Source organism: Cuculus canorus, chromosome 9 (assembly GCF_017976375.1).
Source record: "Cuculus canorus isolate bCucCan1 chromosome 9, bCucCan1.pri, whole genome shotgun sequence".
Classification (NCBI taxonomy): Eukaryota; Metazoa; Chordata; class Aves; order Cuculiformes; family Cuculidae; genus Cuculus; species Cuculus canorus.
Genome location: NC_071409.1, coordinates 18,936,034 through 18,960,402, shown reverse-complemented (window position 1 = coordinate 18,960,402; position 24,369 = coordinate 18,936,034). Strand labels below are relative to the sequence as shown.

General features: G+C 36.4%; 1 protein-coding gene across 12 annotated transcripts in view; it reads left to right on the top strand.

Moving 5' to 3' along the window:
* Window positions 1-24,369, top strand: part of NAALADL2 (N-acetylated alpha-linked acidic dipeptidase like 2) — a 461,442-nt gene that overhangs the window by 248,261 nt on the left and 188,812 nt on the right. For all 12 annotated transcript variants that reach the window (XM_054074712.1, XM_054074707.1, XM_054074703.1 and 9 more), the window contains one exon: window positions 14,137-14,256. In XM_054074712.1, the coding sequence (XP_053930687.1) occupies window positions 14,137-14,256 (120 nt within the window). The remainder of the gene's footprint in view (window positions 1-14,136; window positions 14,257-24,369) is intronic.

Sequence of the window (24,369 nt, the reverse complement as noted above, 5' to 3'; positions counted from 1 at the left end):
AATGTGATTAGCGCAGCCTTATTATCTTTTATCTTCCCTCTAGCTAATCAGTGGTAATTTCCTTAACAATATTTCTGAATTAAGATTGGTGTCAGCAGGTTGATTTTGGAAAATTTTAAAATCTTCCTAGGTTATTTTTATCCCTAGGCAAATTTTCCAAATGAGCCTTCTGCAGCGTGCTCGCTTGCACATCTTGAATTCCAAAGGCAGAGAGTGCATATAATTCAGATTAAATAATCACAGCATCTCTCCCTAAGTCTTTCAGTCATTTTTGATGGCACGTTGGTGCAAAATATCAAGCTAAAGGGAATCTTCATACATGCATGCATTTAATTCTTTTAGGCACGCCAGTTTAGTTCATTATTATCTTTATTAACGTTTTGTAAAATTTCTTCTCTGAAGAGACATGTACTAGCTAAAATGAGTCCCTAGCAACTGAAATCTGTTTGCAGATGGTTAAGGCTATAGGTTGAATAACACATACACACAAATGAGAAGACTCATGCAATTTTTGTAACAGTTAGATGTTTTAGAGGAGCTTTATTTATCTTTTATTTATAGGAGAGTTTCTCAGAAACCTTTTCCACAAATAATCATAATTTAGACCACTGCTCTGCATACCAAGTAGGCACAGCAAATTTTCAAGACAATCTCACTAAGAATATGGATTTTAGAATAGCCTTGACCTTTAAACAGAAAACAACATTCAACATTAACTACAGCATAGCTGCCATTCCATTATAATTACATATATAAAGCAGTGAAATGCAATGTGAAGGTTATATAATTTAAAATTGCAGTCAAGATTGAAGAGATGTCCTGCTGAACATCCTGTCAGTTTTTTGGCATGTATCACGTATCCATTCATAAATAAAGCTGTACAGTTCCCTAAAAAATAATAGTTCATCATGCACAAAAGCTCAGTTAATAATGCTGCAAGGTTTTTGTATTATTGAAGAGCAGGGTTTCAAAGGTGCAAACGGCTACGACCGCAAAACCTTTTACTGGTCTATAATTGTGACTCAGTAATGTACTAATGTTTGACTAATAGGATACCAGCAACAACATTTTGATAATAATTTCATTAATACTAAATGATATTTTTTTCTAAATGCACAACAACCCCAAACGTGAGGTATCTTGATATCTACAGATATAACAGATCACTGAGCACTTCCATGCCATTGCACATAATGAGCTAAAGGCATTTTCCACTAAGGCCTCTGTACAATGTTTAAGAGGGAGCAAAGTTGAACCATAAACGTTAATTATATTCCAGTTGCCTGGTAAAAACTAAAGGGTGCAAACACTGAGGACTTGGGAAATGAATTTGAGTCCTTTATTGAAGTTTTAGTGAACTTAGTAGAATTCTTGTTTAAATCAATGGGAATTAAATAATTTTTAACCAGCATTTAATTTTGTCTGTTAGTAGTCAATGTGAGAGAATACAAGGGGAGGTAACTTCTGTAAGTACTGTCCAAGAAATATTTTTCTCTTTAATTATTGTATTGTATAATTTAGACCTGGCAAGTTGCAATCATCTCTGCAATTAGGCAAATATCTGGGTTGATACCTACCAGTTATTCTTCTTCCATGTCAACTTTTTGTTAATGCTGTTTGATGCAGACCTGAATACAAAGGTAGTCCAAGTCAAGTGGAAATCTTTCTTCCAAATCATAAGGTACATTTTCCTTAGATAATGCTATCTTATATGCTCCCTGTAATTTCTTTTACATCTTATTAGTATATTTGAATCTACCAACAACATACCTATGATTTTCCTGTTTAAGTTTGCAAAGGCAGTATCATCCTCAGAGGAGGAATTCCAAGCAAAAAGGTGCTTCTACTGAGAGCTATTTCATTTGGATTTAAGGGATCTTTTTATTTTCAATTTCTCTAGCATTTTGAAAGTTTAAAACTGCCTTGAGAGGATCTTGCTTACACTAAAAACAAAATAAAGTTTTCCTGCAACAGAGAGACTACAAAGCAAGTATTATCAGCTTTTTAAAAATCTCTAGGATGGGGAGAGTGACATAAGAAATTACTACATCTGATACAGTGAGAATGGTAACAAAACATTTTCGTGTTTATATAATACTCAAACCTCGTCCCTAAAACTACTTATATAACTTCATTGTTTAAAAAATTGTAGTTTTATGAATAAACAATAAAGAACTGGTTAAAATGTTACTCAGCTTTGTGATAGTTACAAGTGACTCTAAAATACAATATTGATTAAACTATTGTTTGTTCTCACTTTTAGTTTATTTCTGAAGGAAGAGAAACAAGTCCTAAAATGTTTCAGGAGTGTTAGCAATACAAAATCATCTGTAGGTGCAGGCAGTTTGCATCTTACTGTATCTCTATATCCTGTGCCTGGGAGCAAGGCCATAAGGTTCTGACCCCAGCAGTCCCAGGCATCAGTCAGTCGTCCATGAGAATATGGATTAGAATCACTGTAGTGAAGAAAAAAAAAAATTGAAAAAGAAAAAAAGCCGACCACTTTTCTTGTATAGTGCACTTGATTACTTTTGGAAATGGAGAAAAAGTCTAAATAATGGTGTTGTCTCTTGTGAATTGGAGCTGGCAGCTGAAAAAAATTAGAAGTGACTATTTTAATCTTTGATGCAGCGTGATAAATCTTATCAGTTGAAGCCTTAGCAATGTATTTATCTTAGGAGTTATCTGTATCTACCAGTATAACTTTTACGGTCAATTTTGTCAAAATATTAAAAAAGCATTTCTTCTGATATAATAATATTGGCTTATTGAATGCTTTTCTGCAGGGTACTTTTCCCCCTTATTGTTAAAATCTTTAATATTTTGAAATGAAAAATAGCACTGAAAATGCAAAACAAATCTGAAGATTTCCTGTCTGTGTTAGGACGTGGTTATACGAAGTCCAAATATAGTCTTTTAAGATGACCACTTTGAAAGAGTAGAAATAAGCTCTTGCTAATAAAAGGAAAAAAAAAAGCATACATGACAGGTCTTAAATGTAATCTAAACTTGCTGAGAATGAAGCTGCTATTATATGAATATTTTGGTGAGGATAGATTTCAACACCTTGTCTGACTCCTTTGTTGGAGAATTTTGATATAAAGAGCAAAGAATGAACCTCTCTGGAGACTGCTCTGAGGAATGTTATATATCTGGATACAGAGCCTTAATAGTAAGAAAGACCAGAAAGTAAAGAAGGTCTCTCTCAGAGAAAACCCTTTGAAACACGTGTCTTTTGAAAGCCTTTCAGAGCAGGATGAAAAAAACGTGCAGCTGTGATACAGCTGGTTGGAAAAATATATAAGAACTGAATTTTAAAAATGTAAAAAGAACAATAAAAAGACCTGGTTAGTAACCATAGGCAAGTCTGTGCTTGGTGTCCAGGTGCAGTTGGCAGAAATTCACTGGGTGTGTATGTGAACTGTCAAAGTGCCAGAGCTTGTTCACTGGCTGGACTAAAACATCCTGAGAAAAAGCTGTTGTTCAGAAATTCACTTTTAAGCTGGCTGGAAATCCAGCACTTCTGACTGTGTACACCAGTTGCAATCCCCGGAGAGAAGTATCCATTTATAAATATTAAAAAAAAAAAAAAAAATCAGTGCAAACTAAACAAACCTGAAAATATGTTATTCTTCCCTTTTTCTAGACTTAGGCATTCCTGTTTTTTTCTGTCTCATACCCTGTCTCTTTCATTAAATAAAAATAAATCTCGGGTCTAACATCCTGTGTAATGAATATTAGTTACCATGTTTATCTCATCCATTAAGAGGGCCTTAATACAAATTCATTTTGAGATCTATCAGATCTATTCTCATAATTATTTCTTATGTTCCTGTGCTCTGCAGTTCAAAGAGAAGGTGACTAATCAATCACCAGGTTGACTGGCCCAGGAGTAGGTGTGTGTGAGAAAGAAGTTGCTTCAAGGAATTTATCTTCCTTCTACTGAATTATGTTACCATATAGAGTTAATCTTGTCTCTGGTAAGATTCATGGCTTCACACTAATGTCTTCGAGGGGCAGACAGAGGTGAATAAGGATAGAAGAGGTCTGGCAACGGTTTCAGCAACCAGAGAGCAAAGCTGCATAAATATGCAAGAAAGCTCCTCTTGTGTTGCCATCCAGGAGAAATGTTCCTCTTACTGCAGGTCAATGCATGCCAAGTGTGATCTTTACAAGAGAGTATTATAGAGGATGAAACATTAATAATATGAAAAGGTAGAAATTATATTTTTTTTGTCTGTGTTGTCCTTTTATCTATAAAACTATTAAGTCTTAAAGATAAAACGTTACAATCATGTGATGACACAAACTAAAAATTAGAATAAGAAATTGTGTCAGTATGGACAGTGTTAGGCTCAGGATCTGATGGGTAAGACTGATTTTTTCAGTTCAAACCTTTCCCTAATGATCTTATTGCTGTTGTCTGAAGACCTGTAGAATTGCTCTCCCTGAAATAAGCTTTCAGAATTTCTCAGTTTTCTCTACAAACAGTGAAGATAACTTCTACACATTGTATAGTGTGTGTAAAGTGGGTACAAAAATGTAAAGACAAATAAAGAAATATGAAGGGAAGCTCTTTAGTAGATGATACGAGTAGTGAGTATTTTTAATGGTGACCATTGGATGTTCTTTGTCTCGTCTGTTGAATTTAGTCTCTCATGTTTGTTAAAATTCAGAAAGGGACCACTTGACATTGGTGGATGGGCCATTAGAAAAAATTCTGTTTGAATTAAAAATTATGAGAGTGCATACTGAGCTCCCTCTTTCTAGTTTCATTTTGTTAATTGTTCAACATCCTGGGCAGGAGAGATTGTAAAGAGTGAAGAGAAAGAATTGAGTACAGATTTCTATAGTAACTGATAGTTCTTTAACAATGTCCCTAAGTGCTTTTACTGAAAACCGTACCATAAAGCACTGTTACTATGATAATACTAAGCACTTCTCCACTGCTGTGAAAGAGGCTGACCTGGATTCCAGGCTGTGTGGAAGATGAGGTCAGCTTTGGTGAGATCCAGCTCCAGAGCTCTGCAACAGGCTGCAGTGATGGCAAAGATTTGCACTAAGCAGTGAAACCAGTTTTATGGTGACAGGGCAGATTACTCCTTCCTGACATTACTCCTTCCTCACGAGTATCCAGATTCCACAATCTCTTCAGACTTGCCCATGTGTTTTAGATAATGTGAACATTTTTCCAGCTTTTCTATTGTGATGTAGTTTAGCAGGATGCCACTGTACAAGGTGAATAGTTTCCTGAGTCTTTTCCAAAAAAAAAGAAGCAGTTTCTGTCATTTGCATCTGATTTCCTGTTTTTCTCCAGGATCTTTCATCTCAGCTGAGAGCACAGGAACCAAGTTCACAAACTGTCCGTGGTGTTTCTGCCAGCACTTAACAGACAGGAATGCTCAAAATATCTGTGAAATTTGGCACAGTTCAGGAAAACCTTTACCCTAACCTTTGGAAAGACTTAGGATAAGGGTGAGGTGCTAATTGTGCTACAGCAAGGATACCTGGCAGGGAGCTGTGCTAAACTCATATTTAATCCTTGCTGTTAGTAATAAAATCAAAACAATTCAAAAATGAAGGTTGGCTATTCCTGGAAGAAAAGATAAATGGTGCTGGCATATAAAAGCCTTTAGGTGACCAAACAATGCAGACTACAATATCACATTTAATGACCAAATGGCAATTGTAAAATATAGAGTGTGGTTTTAAAAACAATATTTGAAAGCCTGAAAAACCAAAGAGCTTTATTTTCTTCCTCTTGCAATTTTATTGTGTATGATATCAGGATCACATGCTACATGGCTCTTGTAAGATCAGTCTGCTTTCCAAAATATTAAATGATTGAAATATGGAAATATGTACTTGTTTTATCACATAGAGCTGCGCTGTTCTCACATATGGCCATCTTTGTATTTGTCTTCGTCAATCATTTGGGCCGCCTGAATTTGTTATCACTCCAATATATTCCCTGTTTTCATTGAAGTCCTTTTCTGTCATCTGAATGTATTTGCAGTTTTAGCACGTTTTTCCTGGTCCTGTTTCTAGAGATGTAATTTAGACACCTATACATCTGTGTAATGACTCAAAACAACAAAATTTTTGTGAGAGAGGAAAGACGTAATTGTCCTTTTCACAACTGCAGGTTTGCTTCTCCAGGTTTAATGAAATGCTGCTTTAACACTCAGATTTGTCTTTACAGCGCTATGTGGTTGGGCATCTCTCTGATTATGTTCAAGTACATGATGTTTGGCCAAGCAATGGCTTTAAGTACTCTGTGAAAGAGCATTATTATACTCTGGAAAATAGAGTTCTCACTGACATTGCTGAAAGTTCAAGTATTCTCTTGATGCAGTGGATGTCCTCCTCTTGTACATACATGTGATTCTGTGCAGCCTTGAGGTAGATGTTGACTTTACGTATCTGTGTACTCACAGTAAAAGCATGTATGCATTGTATAACAAGTGTGCGTGGAAATACAGCTAGCATATATATATTTCAGTACGTAATGAATGCACTACATTGAGAGTTGATTTTGAAACAGGCTTCTCATCCTATGAGAACTGTGCTGTTGCAAAATGTGTTCTGAATCATGGCAAAAAAAAATGGAAATCTGAAAATTGTAAGGCTGTTTTCTAGGTATTTTTGGTTTGACGCAGCCAGACTAACTCTTAAAATTAAGCAATTGAACAAAGCTGAAACAGTACTCTCCAGGAAATTAAAATAAAAAATGTACTATAGTCACAAAATGAAGTATTTAAATTTTACTTAGATTCAAAAGCACTTCCATGTAGTATGTCACTGCAGTTGGCACACATATTCTGTCTTTGATAGACGGTATTTGCATTTACAGGACATTCTTCTTATGCGCTGTCGTTTCAGGCAGGAGATTACTTCTCTGGTTGTGTAGGTGCTAATTCAAGTTTCATTGTTTTTCCTGTTGAGCCTACGAAGGCGTGAAGGAGAGTGTGCCTGGTGCCATTTAGTAGCCTCACTTGCCCCATTGAGGTGGCTCCGTCCCTGCAGTAGGTCGCTAGCTGGCAGTTTCTGCTGCAACCTGCAGAACCTATTTGTTTCTAAAGCACTGCTAACCACCTTCTGTAAGGTGCAAGTATCTTCTCTAAAGGCTACTTCAGGGCTGGTTGCAGCTACTATAGGAGGGAATACCTGATTTTTATTCGAAATATAATAAAAGAGGGCATTGAAGTAGGACAGTCTACAGCCTCTGGATGTTTTGCTTTCACTCTTCGTGTTTCAGAGTAACCAGTAGAACCTCCAGCTCACTGCAGTCTAGCCTTGAGAGTTTGTGGAGTTCTGACATAATAAGACTGGATTCTGACATAAAGCCATTTCACTGAAAAAAATTACACCCAGCTTTAAATCACACTGTTGTAAGTCACTATGTACTTATGTAGCTTATGATTTATTTTTTAAGATGCCATACTACAGCTGAACAGTTCTGTTTGTTTTGTTTAGTTTATCCTTAGCCTGTGTAATTTGTAAATGTATATTTGCATGAATAATTACCCCTGTATAAGCTAAACCAAATAGGCTGGCAAGTACAGATTATTTTTGTGCTTAGGAAAGTGTGATCAATGTGACTTTATGCTTTGGAGACTAATGCTGCTAAATATCTTTGCGGTTAACTGTTATAAAGAGGAGTTCTTATATTGCACACATATAAGGAAGAATCGTTAGAATTTTAAGTTTTATCACTAGTGAGCTTTGTGAGATGACAAATAATCAGCATCACTTAATGGAAGTTTAAAATAATAAATTTTCTGACAGGATTTTAGACCTCAAATGATATTGCGTCCTTTAGTGTTTTATAATCAAAGCAACTTTCGTAGGGACTTTAAAATTAATAACTATCAATTTAACATGGCTGAAAATAAGAATATTTTCTTTCAGAATGCTTGAAAAACTGGAATTGGATTTCAATCTAAGCAGAAAAAAGAAAAAAAACTAGGTTTCTTGGTTGGATATCTCACTCGATATCATGAAGTAGGAAGCTGTACTCTAAAGTATTAGCTTACTTTCTGCTTAAGGGAAGCTGGAAGAATGTGATTGGGGACAGAGGGTGGAGCGGAAGAATGAATGAATTAAAAGGAGGAAAAATAAAGTTGAAAATGGCTATAAAGGGAGGGGTCGACAGGATGAGTGTTGTCAACAGGGAACTGAGCCATGTCAGCTCACATTTATCTGGGTCTTTGTAACCATAAAACACAGAAAAGTTTCTTTTCTGTAGGCTATAAAAAGGCTTCGATCTTAATTCAGTCTCCCTGGGAGTTTGTAGGAAAAAACCCTGCTATAAGCTGTAAAAAGCAAGCAAGCTAGCGAGTTAAACCTCAGTTTCTTTCTAAAAATGATACTGGAATAGTGAAAGCAGCCTGTAGGAGAAGCTTCAGTGGGGCCCTGCCTTGCTTGGAGCTTTGTTAGCTGGACAGAAGGGACAAGGGAGAAGAAAATGCACGTGAGTGAATTTTGTCTGCAAGACCAAACTCAATTAAGAGACATCTTGTTTTTCTTCCTGTTTTGGTACAAAATACACTTTTAGCTGCCATTGTAAGGCAGCGTGCAATTTTATGTAATAAAAACTAGACACAAAGAATCCTTTTTGACAGTAAGGTGACACTATGAGTCATATTGAATTACTCTGGAATTTTATTGTATGTGTAGAACTATCAAAGTAAAAAAAGAAAAACTCTAGAGTAAGGTGCTAACAAACATAAAGAAAAAATGTCATGACTCTGTTTGAAGAATAGTAAATATTTGTACATAAAACCATCTAGTTATTTAATGACCAGCTAGTAATTTAATGACTCCACACACATGTATCTTGCTATGTGGAACGATATTGAAGTTCTGTAATTTTAAATCTGCCTAGACGATGTTGGCCAGGTGCATCTCTTAGTATTGTAACAGAGCAAAATTGGCTCTGATTAATCCCACTAGGTAATAATTTGCTCTTTTGGGCTCAGAGAGCATGTTCAAATTCATATTGTACAAATCATCTCATTTTGGCTGGCCTCAGACAGTGGCTTGGAAATACAGTAGGTTAATATTTTTCGAGGCGTAAGGTTGTTTTCCTTGTTCCAGTTTTCTAGTAAGACATAAAAGAAGGATGGGGAATCTTGCGCTACCAGAAATAGAGCCTGGTTAAGTAGTGTCCAATTTGGCCAGAAAGGTAGGGGAATATACTTTAAAATATGTGGTTTAATCATATCAACAGAAGTTGGTCTGTGTAATTACGCCAAATTTGTCTACAAGGCCTTGCCTTCAGCAAGTACTAATCTTGAAGGAACAAACTGACTGATCGTACTCATATCAGGTGCCATTACAATAGAAGAAACCAGTAGAGAAGCACATTGCTTTCTTAGCTCAGTCTTCAGCACTTCAAGTGAACTAGAGGCAGTATCAGATGAAAAAAGCCCCACGAACGTAGAAGGTCTCTCTCTGTCCCTCTTTTTGTCTGGAACCAAGCAAGGACAAAGTAACTTTGAATATTAACGTTTCTGTAGAAAAACAGTAAGTGCATAAAAGATGGCTGTGACTGTTTATTCTGTCTCCTGCACATTCAGTAGGAGAAGGAAGGAGTCTTGGGTGGCAGCAATCACAGGGAGACAGCTGCGGTTCACTGATCATCGGAGGGATGCTTTTGGCTGAAATGGGAGCAGCAGCTCCTGTCAGGAAGAGTTACAGAGTTTACACCAACATATTAAGCGTACTTGAGCACGGCTTCATTTTGTCCCATTTTCTTTTTTCATTTTCTCTAATTTTAGAGCAGAGCTAGTTTTATTTTTACAGCTTCCTTTGCATTTGTTGATGTCCAGCTTTGATCCACAGTCAGCTTGAGTTTACTTTTATGCTCTGCTGAGTGCTGCCTTCAGCCTCAATTTCAGAGCTGTGCAAAGAAATTATAGTGAAGTGTTTAATTAAAGTTAGCCTCGTGTCTTACTGTCTTCTCGGATACAATTTGCAAATAGATTTTGGAGTTTTTACTTTGGGCAGAATGACTAGTTGAGGATTGTTTACTTGTGACTGATCATGCACTGGATGTTTCTGTTACCTTTATTGTGTGAAAAACCTGAGAAAAAGTAGCTGAACATTGAAGGACAAATAAAAGGCATCGATTTCGATGGAAGAGGGGGATGAACAGTTACAGAATTGAGGTGTCGATAGTCCTAGAATAACATATATGTCTTTTGGATAAATTGTCTTAATTCTGAGGAATAAGCAATCCTAAATATATTGTACATATAGCATTTAATATTAGGTTTCTTCAATACTTGGAGTTTCTTTAGGTCATGCATTTCTGACACTTTTGGCAGGAAGGTCAGAACTGTCAGGAGTATGAGTTTGACTTTGCTACCAGATCTCAGTCATTTTCGTAGCTTCAGCATCTGCAATCCTGACCACTCAAATAGTTTGTGTAGCTGTGAGTCAACAGACTGGTACTTGATAAAATATGTTCATAATTTGAGGTTACTAAAACTAGGTAAAGTTGAGAAGACTTTTCACCACAGCTGTTGTATAGACTAACTTCAGTTTTGTTTTCTGTGTAACTTTACTCATTTCAGGTAAGAATTCTTGAGATTGCTCAGTGCTAACCTTACTATAGTCTCTGAAGAAATAGTAAAACTATTTGCTTAGGTGTGGTGCTTTTCTACCCTGGGATTCCCAGCTTTGATAGCTAGATCAGATGCATTATGAGCTACCTTCTTATCAGTGCTGACTCCACTTGCATTTTGGTGGCTGTGAGAAGCATCCCTTCCTGGGTGTACTGACGTGGAGGTTTCCATGGGGTTTTCCTTTAATCTTTTTCCTGTTTTATGTGCCCTTTGCAAATCAGCCACAGTCTACCTCATAGCAGTTACATCAGATGAAGATGCATAATGCTGCCATTAAAATGCTTAAATGCTTTCCTCATTTAAGTGGTCTAAATGATAACAATGTGATTATGACAAACATTTCTATTATTATTTTTGACCTATTTAACTTACCTTCTTTTTTTAAAATTGCCATAGCATTTGCAAAAAGAGCAGAGTTTTAAAATAGTATCCAGTGTCTTCAACACCCCAACTGCCACTTACTTCTTATAGTTATTCATACTTGAACTTTCCCAGATCTAATGTACTCTTTATCATCCGTGACCAGATGAGGTACACGGATTTATTCTCCTTCATTTTGGAGGCAAATAGAAGAAATTGGCAAAAGCTCCTTGACTGTTTTAGTTGTGACATCTTCAGAGTGTTTGCTTTTTCTGTGTTGGGAGAATGTTGTCAGAGCTTTTAAGACAGAATACTTTCAACTCATTGAGCATCATCTTGGGACTTAGCGACTAATAATAACTGTAACATAAAATAATTACGTTTTCTAAAAATGTTTAGTTTATTACCTATTCCTACTTCATTTCATGCATGAAGGAATACTACTGAACTCCATATTGCACATCACAATTTGTTCCTAAATAGTCATCTCTTTCAAACAGCATTGCATGAAACAATTCGAAGGGTAAGTACCTAATTCAAATGGATAAAACAACTTGTTCTTTAGCAGTTTCCCAGTTTTAGAGTAAGAGGATTTACCCTTGCATATCTAAACCAAGTTTACTAGTGCTCTTTTTCAGTGCCTGATAAAAGGATGAGATCTCTTTTGCTTTGGAACAGAATTATCCTACCAAAGGAGAGCAGTTTACCAACTATGGGTAGTTTGGGGTGGGGCATTTTGCTTTTTTAAAAACTGATATGTGTAAAATGAGGATTATGTCACATTGTAAACGTTTCTAAAGAAAGGATGTAGATTTTAATCTTTATGCACTTTTGGTGGTGTTGGGAATGCTGTGACTAAAACAGGACTTCATGCAACATAAACGCACTGTTAATTTCTCAGTGATTTGTTGAGAGAATAGCACTCTTTGAATTCAGTAGGATTCTATAACATTTCTGTAAATGTTTTCAATATTTTATTTTCTGCTAACAGTAAAGAGTTCAGTTAGTTGAGCTCCAGTGTATTAAATAAGAACAAAACTGACTCTTCTGAGCTAGCATTGCTGAACAGTATTTGATCAAATGTTGTTAACAAGTAGTGCAAAATATTTTGCTTTTTATTATGAGTTTTACTGAAATATTCAAGTGTAGAAGAAAGGATAGGAATAATTTTTAAAACTGGTTTTATAATTTAGTGTTTTCCTATTAGTTTCTGAACTGTACTGCCAAAATGCTATGACTTTGTTCTAAGCTCTTTCAGTGGGTTATTGACTTTGTTTGGGAGGGGAGGAGCCATGTGCATTTTACTCAAGAGAAGGTTTTATTCCATTTTCTTGTCATTTTAAGTGAAGCTAGATCAGAGGTTAGCTGTGCAAACTTCCAGCTGCTAGGTTATACGTGAAGTTACCAGGGTATGATAACTTACTTTGGTAGATACTTGCGATATTTTTACCAACATTTCCCAAAAAGGTAAAGTTAAGGGTCAAAGACCTGTGATGAGACGAGAACCACTTTGGAATTACAGTGAAATATAACTTTACAAGTACCCATAAAGGTGGACAGTAACAAGAGGCTTAGGTCATATTTATTTTCAAGTTCAAGTGGAAAAAAAAGAATGATGATATACTGAGCTTTGACATATGTAGAAGATGTGTAATGAAAGGTCGTGTAACTCTTTGTTATGTTATGCCCACTTTTATATTACGTAATGAATTCTTACATGTTCTCTCAATGTATGAATGTATTTAATAGCTTTGGCATTGGGGCTTACTTTTAACATTTGGAGCAAAGAATATGGTTTACAGAATGTTTGGGGCAGCAGGGAGTGAAGTTCCTGTTCTCACATAATTGAAAAATGACTTGTCCTTCATAGGGCTTTTTATTCAGCCTACTCTTGTTGAGCTTATATGTTGCCTAGGAAAGACTGGTGAGCAGCTCTTGAAGATGCAGTTTGCATCCATCAATTAACTGAGAACATCCAACGGCAGTTGCTAAATGCATTAATAATTGTGCACACATGTAGTTTTGTTGTTTACAGGGCAGTGGATAGCACCCTGGAGGAGCAGCTAGCAAAAATGATGTGAAGAGAAGCACATGAATGTAGATGGGCAGGGATCTCATTTTCACACAGGCATACGGTTGAAGGAAATGGTTTGATACTTCATTATGTTATATCTTTGTGTATTGATTTTGCCTCAGGAAAATTCAGTGTAGTTTCTCTCATACGAATGATGAAAGCTCTGATTTTTTTGTTTGCTTGAGGGTAAGTTGGAAAGGCGTTCAGTCCAAAGGAATTAGAGTAGAGGTCCATAGAGATCAGCCTAAATATAACTTTTCAAGCCATGAGACTTTTGAGAAGCACTGTTGCACAAAGTGTATCAATTGACACATTCGTAGGTACACATTAAAATAAGGCTGATATTTGTGGAACGAGGTACAATTTGTGGGAACTTCAAGGAAGTACACTGGTTAATACCGTGTCCCCCTTTGAAGTGAACTCTTTATAACCAGAGGCATCAGATTGGGTAAAATACTATACTATTCCACTAGTACAAAAACTTTTTGATTTGATTTTATCATGTTTTTAAAATTCAGTAATCACATAGGAAAAAATATATATTGGATTTCAGCCTGTAGTCACCATTGGAATTTTACTTTTCAAGTTCTTTAGATATTAAAACCTCCATTTATTTCAGAAGAAACTGTATGAAATGCAAGATTTTGTCTTCCCACCTTTCACTACTTGGTGTTAAATCTGATATTTGCCTCTTCCAGAAGTGCTTTATAACTTTGACTGTCCTTTCTAAATACTTGATTATACAACACCAATGAGATGTTATAGGCTTTGAAACTTGTTGATTTGAAAATTTAAAAGAAAATATTTAGGAAGACAGAAACCTTGGCAAAATGATTTCAACTTAAATGTTGAGGTGGAAACTCAGACAAAATATTCAGATACAGTTTTATAAGGGTAAATACCTCCCTATAATACTTGTGTTTAAGAACCTAGTAAAGTTTCACACAACCTACATATCCAGAACTCTGCTTGTGTACTTGTACTTATGCAAGAAACTTTGTTTCTGTGGAAGGAGCACCCTTAATGATGCATGATTATAGGTATAGCTTGAACTTTGTCTTCTCTTTGCAGGCAGAACTTGTTGATGTACAGTATGGAACTGTGGAAGACTTGATCCGGATTCAATCCATTTCAAATGTGACCAAAAAAATTGCACTTCTGAAGCTAGGACAATCACCTTTGCTTTATAAGGTTAGTCAAATGTTCGTTGCACTTTAGCTACATTATTTATTCAGGTTTTTTTTTCAGTTTCAGAATGCCAGAACAAAGACTTTTCCATTCTATCCCAATAAGTCAGGATTTACAGACATTTGGAATCATCCTTAATGCTAACCACTTCAATCTGCAATGCCTTTTATGTGTTAGTTACTTGTTTTGCCGTGTATCTTACAGTGTCCCACTAGTATACTGTATTTTCTCTGAGCATACTATAAGCCTTTTGACAAATAAAGAAATCCCTAAAAGAAATAATTAAGCATGGGGGAGGTGGGGAGAAGAGGCAGCTGAGGTCAGGAATGGTTGGATCCGTGTCTGCTAAAAATGTACATATAACACTGCACTGAAGTCTTTCTTTTCTGCATAATTTTGTGTAGTGTTGGACGTAGCTTAAGAGTGCTGTGAGAAGAGGCAGAGCACAGTGTGTCCTCATCTGACCTCAGGGCTCTGCGGGTCCCTCCCGGTGCCATTGGGCTGCGGGTGTGCTGCTGCTGGCACTGAGATGGAGAGTTAGTAACGGATAGTGTACAGTGTAGGAGGACTAACACGTTTGTTTATGGATTTGTTTAAGCAATGACATCATAACTTGATTTCGTCACGGCATGCCCTGCTCTGTGGAGAATTTGCCTTTGCCACCTTGGTTCTTTCTGCCGTCCTTATCACCTCAGTGGGAAGAAGGGGACTGGGAGCTGGAAAAGAGCATTAACTTTTGTGATGTTCTGCTGTGTAAAATGTGTAAGCAAGCTACCCTGATAAACATTTATTCCCCCTGCCTTTACTGGTTGGTCACTCCTGTAAACTCACTAGGATTTACTGGTCTATGGATGGATTGCCACCCATTGAGAATGAGAACCACGTTTTCCTTTGACTCCCTCCTTCCCTCTTTGGTTGCAATTATGTGTGGGGAGGGGTGTATGTGAGTGACTGTATCTGTTCTTTCTCCTGCAACTCCAGCACTGGCAGAGAGCACGGAGGTGCAGCTCATTAGTCCATTTGTACATTCGACATAATAGACTCAGTGTATAAACCACATTTAAACTCTAAATGTCAGGTAACTGCCTTCTATTGCAAATATTTTATAAACAAAAATGCTGGTTTGCCTTTCAGAAAATACACTAGCCCAGTAAATGTTTAAATAATTCATTCCCAATTCACAAAAGCAATTATAAAAGAGCAGTAACTCCAGATCTTATAATTAACAGAATCAAGATCTGCTCTGTTGACCATAGAAAGCACAATCGGGACCACCACACAGGTTCAGAAATAACTGCTTAATTTTTTTTTTCTGTAGGAACAATATTTGTCTGAATAAAAACACCATTTTCAACTGAATAGCTTTAGCTGTTTATTTATACTATTTAGATGCGATCTAATTGTGCCCGTGAAAGGTCAGTTATCATTGTTGGAACTTGGCTGTTGTGCATCGTTTCCACCAGTCGATCTAGTGCTGCATTTCACTGCTAACTGACAAAAATACTGAAATAGCAATTTGGGCTCATAAAGTAGGAATTTGATAAAGATGCAAAGCTTGTTGTGGTAGCTCTGTCTAAAGTATCTATGAGATGGCCTTTTTGCCAATTTATTTGGTGTTCCTGTAAGCACTTATTATATCTGAATTAGCAAATATTGCCACTAGAAGGAGTAGGGCAAAACTGTTGGTGCAGGGGACAGGGTGCATCTCAAGATCTTTTAGTTTGGGTTAGCTGTAGTCTGGTGTCAAGAGGCAAATGCTAATTGCTGGCTGATGTATATTAACCACTCTTCTGGTCCTCATCTCTTCCAATTTGCGTGTTTGGAGTCTGTTACGCAATATAAACTGAGGTGTGGTATGATTTTGCATACTCATGATCTGAGCCGTAAATACAGCTCCCAAAACCTACTTCTTGTGTTCTATTCCTGCAGGTAGGAAGTTTGCCCTTTATTTGTTATTTCTTCTTTTTGAGGTTGTAAACTCTCTTTTTTTTTAGAATATAAATTGCATCTCTTTGTGAAATAATTGTAAGTTATTAAAAGTATGATAAAATATGTAGGAAGATATCAGAAATAGTTTCTTCTTTCATAAGGAATATTTGAAGTGAAAGAGAAAGATTGCCTTAAACAGCAAGTCTTGCTGGTTTAAATGGGCCCCATATCTCATCACTAAATCCACTTTTTGTATCTTTTCCCCCTAATGCTTATGTTTCTGTAGTTACTGAGTCTCACATTTTTATTTCAGCAGATACTTCCCTCTGCTTATTTTCCTTATCTCTGTCTTCCATGTGCTTGGTTTTACATCACATTAAAACAGAATGCTAGTTTGTAACAGAACTGTCACTCTGTGTGTGCATGTGTGTGTGTATATATATATTCTGGTTTTCTTTCCAATTTCTGTATTTAATTTGTATTTTTCACTTTTTAATGTTCTTTAATTTCTCATTATTACTTTATGTAATACAAATGTCTCACTCTGGATTTGGGTCTTTCATAGATACTGCACTGAGGTTTCATCTTCATAACAGAGTTTCTAATCATGCCTCTATTTTTCAGCTTTGCATTTTCCCTTGTATGCACATGCTTTTTACCTCTCTCTTTTTCACTGCCATCATCAACTGCTGTTTTTCATGTGCTTTTCCTATTTTCCCCTTTTATGTTTTTAATTTGCCTGGGTTTTTTTTTCCACTCTAGCTGTTCTTTCTCTCTATATTGAGTCTGTTGGAAATAGTCTGAAAGAAATAATAAAATTCTCCTGGCAGAAAACTCACCATGAAAACCGAACAACATTTCTTTAGTCTTTACATTGCATTATCAGAAAGAAGTATATGCTGGTAGAAAACAGCTTGATATATGAGGGCATAAGTTACAGAAATAATTCCAAGTAATGGAAACATGAATATTTGGAAAAATAAATATATCGCTGACAATATTTTTGCTGTAGAGATTTAGTTTGGTATGTTATAGAAACCAGATGGGGTACAAAATTTGGAGGAGGATTGAGGTTCTACTTTCAGTCTTTCAAACTGCGCCTATCTCTCATATCTTCAGACACACTGAGAACAACAGGCAGGATACGGAGCTTGGAGTAACTTGGAATTGAAATATACAGAATTTGGAGTATGGAGAAAAGCCTGAAGTTAATGTACTGTTAGAATATGCAGCTGAATCCTTAACATGAATAATTCTGATTAAATTTGGTAAGGTTCATAAATTAAGCTGCTTTGTGAGAACAAGATTTGTAGAAATCTGACCTTAAGTTATTTTGGTGATTGAATGTGGTTTTCAGATTTTGTTGGGAGTGTTGGATTTCTGTTCTACAGAAAGTAGTATCTGATCAGGGCAAGAGGGGCAGCAGCTACGGCAGTGGGCGCATTTCCTACATTGTTGGCAGAGCTGCACAGACACATCTTGATCCCTTAAATTAGACCTGTTCAAATAAAGAATGTGTTACTACAGCGACATGGTGAGTTATACACATGAAAAGAAAGACCATGGACCCTACCTTTATAGTAGGGTAAAGTATCAAACACAGCAGTGACCCTAGGAAAATAAAAAAATGGATAGAGCTTACATTGTTGTGGTAAAAAGAATAGATGAAAAAGAGATATGTATTAATGTATATATGAATCAGAGTGGAGGTTTAGGAAGGGGTTTTACCATTAATATGGCACTATTAAGATCAGTAAGGGTGCAAGACTCTGTAGGCTATTATAAAATTAATATTAAAAGTGCAAGAAAAGAATGGCAGAAAAGATTAAAGGGCTGGAGCAATTTATAGTATGACAAAGGCAGAGTAATTTTCAAATGCAACTGAAATTTTTAGGAATTTACTACCGCCAGCACCTGCAGTGACAATTTCCTGTACTAGCTCAAACTAAGCGAGCGAACGGAGCAGTGAAGCATCCAGGGTATACTTACGTGGTGGTGTAACTTAACTTGGTGTAGCCACAATGCTAGTAACCTTTAGCTAAAGGGTGCAGTCATGATGACAGAAAGAAAAAAAAATAAACTACTACAGCTACTCCTAAAAGGATCTTGTGACTAGTCTGAAACACTTTAAAAGCTGGATTGTTTCTGAATAAAGAAGAGACTGCATTAAGGAAGAAGAAAATCTTTCATAAGGAGAAAGTTAAAGTTAGACAAATGTAGAACAGAAATGAAGCATATCTTCTGGAATTAACTATCATAAAAAAAAAAAAAAAGGAAGAATATTTACTTCCTCACACTTTCAGATTGAAAGTGACTGCCTTCTGGTGTTCTGGCTAGAAGGAAAATGTGTCTTATGGTGGAACGTAGTTTGTTGGAATCGCTGGTGGATTTCACAAACCAGTTACGTTCAGGAGTTCAGAGTAGTCTCCCTGTTGTCCTTAAAATAAGGAGGATACATAAAAAATGTGAGCAAAGATGATGAAACCTATTAGAAGTGATTAAGAAAATCACTTCTGTGATGAAGAACCCCAACTTGACGAAGAGCAACTTGAGTTGTCTGCTGTATTTGCAGACAGAAACATCCTCTGCTAGTAGTATGAAATGAGTGATGACAGAAAGATTGATGCAAACCACTTCACTGGCACCCGGCTCCTCTCCCTGAAAGCTTGTCACCACTGTGGGCACATACAAGCAGAGATATTTTTTTTTAGGGAGAACTTCACAGTAGTTTCAATATTCAGCCTCTGGAAATAGCATCGCCAGATTCATTTTTTTAAAAACGTTGCGAGTCTTGATCATGATTTAATCTTTTGGGGTTGAGATTGAAGAAAAAGACGTAATTTCTGTCCTAAATTAACTTTTAATGGAGTAACAAAAGCCCTGAAGGCCAAACCACTTCATCTTTAGAATGTTCACATATTAACATTTTTTCCACATCCATTAAATGATGTTGTTCTAATGTGTAAATATCTATATTTATTTTAATAATTTACTGCCGTCATAAATATTCATAAAATTGCTTTTTAACTGTCATAAAGTTTAGAAATGTGGATGCTTGCATGTTTATGCAGAGGTTATTGGCAGGCACTTACAGATAAGGATTTACTAAATGGAAAATTGAGTCCCAGAATAAAGGCAATTTGCAAAAAGGCTTCTGTTTAATATCTGTGTTAGTTTTAAATAAGTTTACTTTGGAAAAAGTAATTTCTCTTTTCTACTTTCTTCATTGTTTATGTCTTTCCCTCTGGTACTTTTTATGGCTATCACAGATAACTGTGAGGATTGCATTTTAAATCTCCAATTAACTAGTACACTGTCTCTCCTTCCATTCCTTCCTCCATCCCTTTATATACACACATGTATATTTCTATACATATGAATATATATACATAGTCTGTGTATGTAAATATATGTATAAACTAAATTGAACAGTATGTTTTTTTTAGGGAACTTCAATAGTTCATATGTAGTTCATTATTAAGGATGCTGGATTTTTTTGTTTTGTTTTGTAGGGTGGAATTTTTTCCAAGGCAGCTAAAGTGCTTATATACCCATTTCCCATGTGATTGCTGTGGAATTTTTACTGCTATTATGTGTCCTTCCAAAGCCCTTCTTGAAAGTTCAAGCCATATGTATAGGTAGCATGGATAGAAGTCACAGGAGTATATAAAAGTAGACCTGGAGATCTGGATCTGAAGGGCTCGTCTAATAACATCCACTAGAGTAGCATACTGTTTCTTAGGTTTTCTCTAGTTTATTATAGTTTTAAAATCTCATCTCTATTCCCAAAATTCCAAGAGTTCCTCTTGAATATCCAAGATAAGTTCAAACTGATTGCTAACTATTATGTGCTGGAGAAGTAGCACGGCAACCTTCCAGTAGCTGAAGGGGCTACAGGAAAGCTGGAGAGGGGCTATTCATAAAGTCTTTTGGAGATGGGACCAGGGGAAGTGGGTGTAAACTGGAGAGGGGCAGATTTAGACTGGACGTTAGGAAGAATTTCTTCACCATGAGAGTGGTGAGGCCCTGGCACAGGTTGCCCAGGGAAGCTGTGGATGCCCCATCCCTGGAGGTGTTCAAGGCCAGGTTGGATGGGATTTAGGCAGCCTGATCCACTGGGATGTCCCTGCCTATGGCAGGGGGGGTGGAACTGGATGATCTTTAAGTTCCCTTCCAGCCCTAACTGTTCTATGATTCTACGATTTGTTGATTCAGAGCTTTCTATTTAGCCAAAATATTGCTACAAATTTGCTAGTTTTTATTTTGTCTTCAGTGAACTATTAGTTGTTTTATGTTCTTTTTTTCCTTAGCCTTTGTCTCCCCTGAGCTTACAGGAGTCTTCTTCCTTCAAGTCAGTTGCTTTTATTGCTACTCTTTATCCTTTCCATTCCTCCCCCAAAGATTAGATTTGTTTCACTGGTGTTCTTAACCTTTCCACTCCTCAAACAGCTTCTTTAATCTGTTTGATATAATCCAGTCTGAAGAAGGCTCCCTTTTAATTTCTTTCTCTACTTCCTGTTGAAGAATTCTGTAGCAAGGGCTCCAAACATTTTATCAGACGATAGTCTGTACCAAAAATCTGTTAATGTAATTGAGTTTTCACACTGCCCTCAGTCCTGTGTTTGGAACGATTCTTTTAGTCACCTACTTACCTCCCTGAGATTTCAGGATTCATGAAATATTACACAGCTACTTTGTATTTTGATGATTATAGAGAAAATTTGTTTGTTTTGGAGAAAGACCATGGTTCTTAGTTCATCTAAAAGAGTATCAAATTTAAGAGATTGGTAGACATACTTCTACCCATACTGATATTCCTCCTACTTCAACTGATAACAATGCATCTTGTCTCTTTGAACAGAAGGAACAAGCCATAACAGCTAATTAGAGAAGCGTGGAGGCACCCTGCCTCGATATCATAAGTCTATTCTGTGTGGTGGTGACTAAGAAATCCACCTCTAGCTGACCACGTACACATATCCATGTTAAAAAAACAGGTCTCTCTGCACAGATAGATCCACCTGTATCTCTGTATCACTTAATGCTTCATCTTAAAGTCACGTTTTAAATTTTTATTCGTAAACTTCGTTTAAAACATAGCTTTAAAAAAATGAAAGTACCCATTGTGATGCGTTCTTTTTCCCTCCTGTATGAGGCACTAGGGGAAAGAAAATTGAATACTGACTTCATAATATAGTTGACTTCAAAAAAGAAGTCAAAAATTGGTTTTGTATTGGTGTTTGCCACCAAATCGTGCCAAGCTCCATGTCTGGTTCCTAGAAAACTGTTACTACTCAGAGTAATTTAAAATGAGTGTGTCAGTTTATCTTGTACTTAATGCAGTGTTTGAAGGATGATGTGTTGTGGCCTGTGCCACCTAAAAGTGAAGCAATGCCAGTGCACTTATAAATCCAGGCCACTTCTGTCCAGGTGGATATTAAATAGTTGGCAAAAATTTGCTCTGTTATCCCTTATTCAAGTGTGCTGCAGTAAATAAAAGTAAAGTGACAATTCCTTCTTTATACAATATAAATGGGGGAAAGTAATTTCTTCCTGTGAGCAGTAAGAAGAATATGTAAGGAGTGGAGTAGGAGAAAAGCAATTGATGTCTGAAAGGAAGCATAATTGTAGCACAACTTGTCAATATTCCCAAGTAATTAACATTTTGGTTGCATCGGTAAAAGGATTTTTGGTTATTACTCATTTCCATTTTGATTAAAAACCCCTGGATTTGTTTGAATGGAAAGAGAAATATGCAATTAGTAGAGTAAACAAGGGGACATGTAAGTTAATGAGCAAAAGTAGATATTGATTGTTCAACATTTCTCGTGCCACAGAATTTTCCCTGAAAATTTTGAGAAGTCATTGCCATTTTACAGATACGTTGTGTTCCTAGCTGTAGTTCCTGTTCTCTCTTTCTGTTCTGGATTGATACAGAAGTTCCTGAAGTCCTGTTATTGAATCAAACACTGAATTCTTAGCTATTCAACTGGATGCATAGTCCTGTTATCTTCAGTCACGCTGAACGCTTAATTTTCTCTTGGGAAAATAATTCTAAATATTCATATACTCAATTGGGTGTTTAATTGCACATTCACTACATATATTTAATGCATCCTTTGAGAAATTAGTCCAGCTCCCATTATGAATGACTATTTCCTGAGGGAAAGGGCTAACCATTTTAGAGCAGGTTCCTCCTTTTAGTACAATAGGCTCAAATTGAGTGAGACACTAAGTGGCTTCCATTCAAAAACGGAGGGTGGCTGACTCATAAAAATTTCATTCTGGGGTCTTCTGAAGCTCTTGTTGGGTTTTAGAGGTGTGAAGCCCAAGCATAATTTTCTCTTTTATCAAGCCCTTATAAAGTAAGCAGTAAATGCAATCATCCAATTTACTGTCTGAGTGCTATGTCCTGATAAATGACGCAAAGTCAAGTGAAATGGCTGTGCTGCGAGGCAATTGTTCTGAAGCAGAGCTGAGCAAAGAAATCCATTGCATCAATTTGTACCTCAGAGCCCTAAATCCACGCAGCTGATGAGCTCCTTGTGTACACGGCAGTAGGAAAGACTTACGCATTTTGCCATACAATCTAAACCTTTTAAATTTGGTCTTTCTGCAGATGCATTAGCCATACTTCTGCAAGTGGTCTTGGCACTTTTTCTGCTGCTTATATAGAGAATTGTAAGCAATTTTTGTACCCAAGCTGCTAATTGAGCTGGCTATTCAAATTAGTTGAGCTTGGGCTTCACAAAAGAGCCATTGACAGACAAATTATCTGGGCCTTTTTTCTTTTCTTTTTTCATCTTGTGTTTCCAACACATACTCTTTTGTTTCAAGAACAGCTAAGAAAGTGAAAAAGAAAATGGAAGATACAGGAGCTTTGAGTAGAGATGAGGAGAGAGTATATAAAATCTTATCCTGCCAGAACAGATCTATCTACTTTTTGATTCTTTGAAAGTGTTGGCAATGCAACCCATGCCATTAGTCTTCAGAACTACCCACTTGAATAACTCTGCAAAAGATAATTACAGGCCAGTACTGTACATGCTGGTTATTTTATGTTTTCTGGAATAGTGAATAGAAGAAAAGGCTTTTCTTTAGGCAACAAGTGTTTTGTATGTAGACCCTTATTCTGTAGTGGCTTTGAATTGTATGGCATGTTCTGTAGTGGTTACTGGTTTATTATTTCATTAAAAAGAAGTTATGACTGTTCTCTAGACTTCTTATGCTCTGTGAGGTCTTTTGTTGTTGTTGTTGCACAAACATTACTTCTTAATAATCCACTTATTTACATGTCTGCAGACTGATTTGAAAAGTATCAAAAGTCGTTCCTGTTGAACAAAGTTTATGTAAACCTTTATTAAAGAGATTTTGGAAGTAAATAGTGCCATTCCTAGAATCAATGTTTTATTTGATAAATGAGGATGTCACAGATTACTCAACTAAAGAATGATTTTCATGCCTTGTGGATTTTTTTTTTTTTTTTGTGACATGTCCTTTAAAATGCAGCTTAATTAACACAATTAAGAAAAGGTTTAATAACTCAGTACGTTTCTGAATAGAAATAGCTTTGATGCTAGTCCTACAGTTTAGGATATGTAGCCCGATCCAGACCTTGGTTTGGTTTGCTTTTGTTCTGCATGACTTCAGAGACTTATCTGTGAGAATGGGTTCACAAAATCAGCACTTTGGATTTACATATAAACATCTGACTTCTGTCCTTTCAAATACACTCATAGTTTGCATTGGAACAGAACTTTGAGTAGAAATGTGGCCTTGCTGCATGCTGATACCCAACCTTTTCAGTGGCATCAGTGGAACTGTTTTTTTATCCTTTACGTTCTATAGCCTATGGAAGTTTTTTATTATTTTCCCTAGGGTTATTTGGCCCATGCTTTTCAGCTCTGTAGATGAATTTTTATGGATCACAGGTGAATAAAATATATAACCATTTGTCCTCATGATTTCAGAAAGTCTTTTGTCTTATTTTTGGAGAGTGTGGGCAAGAGTGACACTTTAAGCATTATATTTTTTTTTTCTTTTTATAATGCTGGAGAAGCCATAGAATACCAAAGCCAAAACATCACTCTGAGTCATTTGGGCTCCTTGATGCCTGTGCATGAATTTGAAAAGAAAAACACCATATCCATCACTACAAATATAATTGGCAACATCTTTGCAAGTACA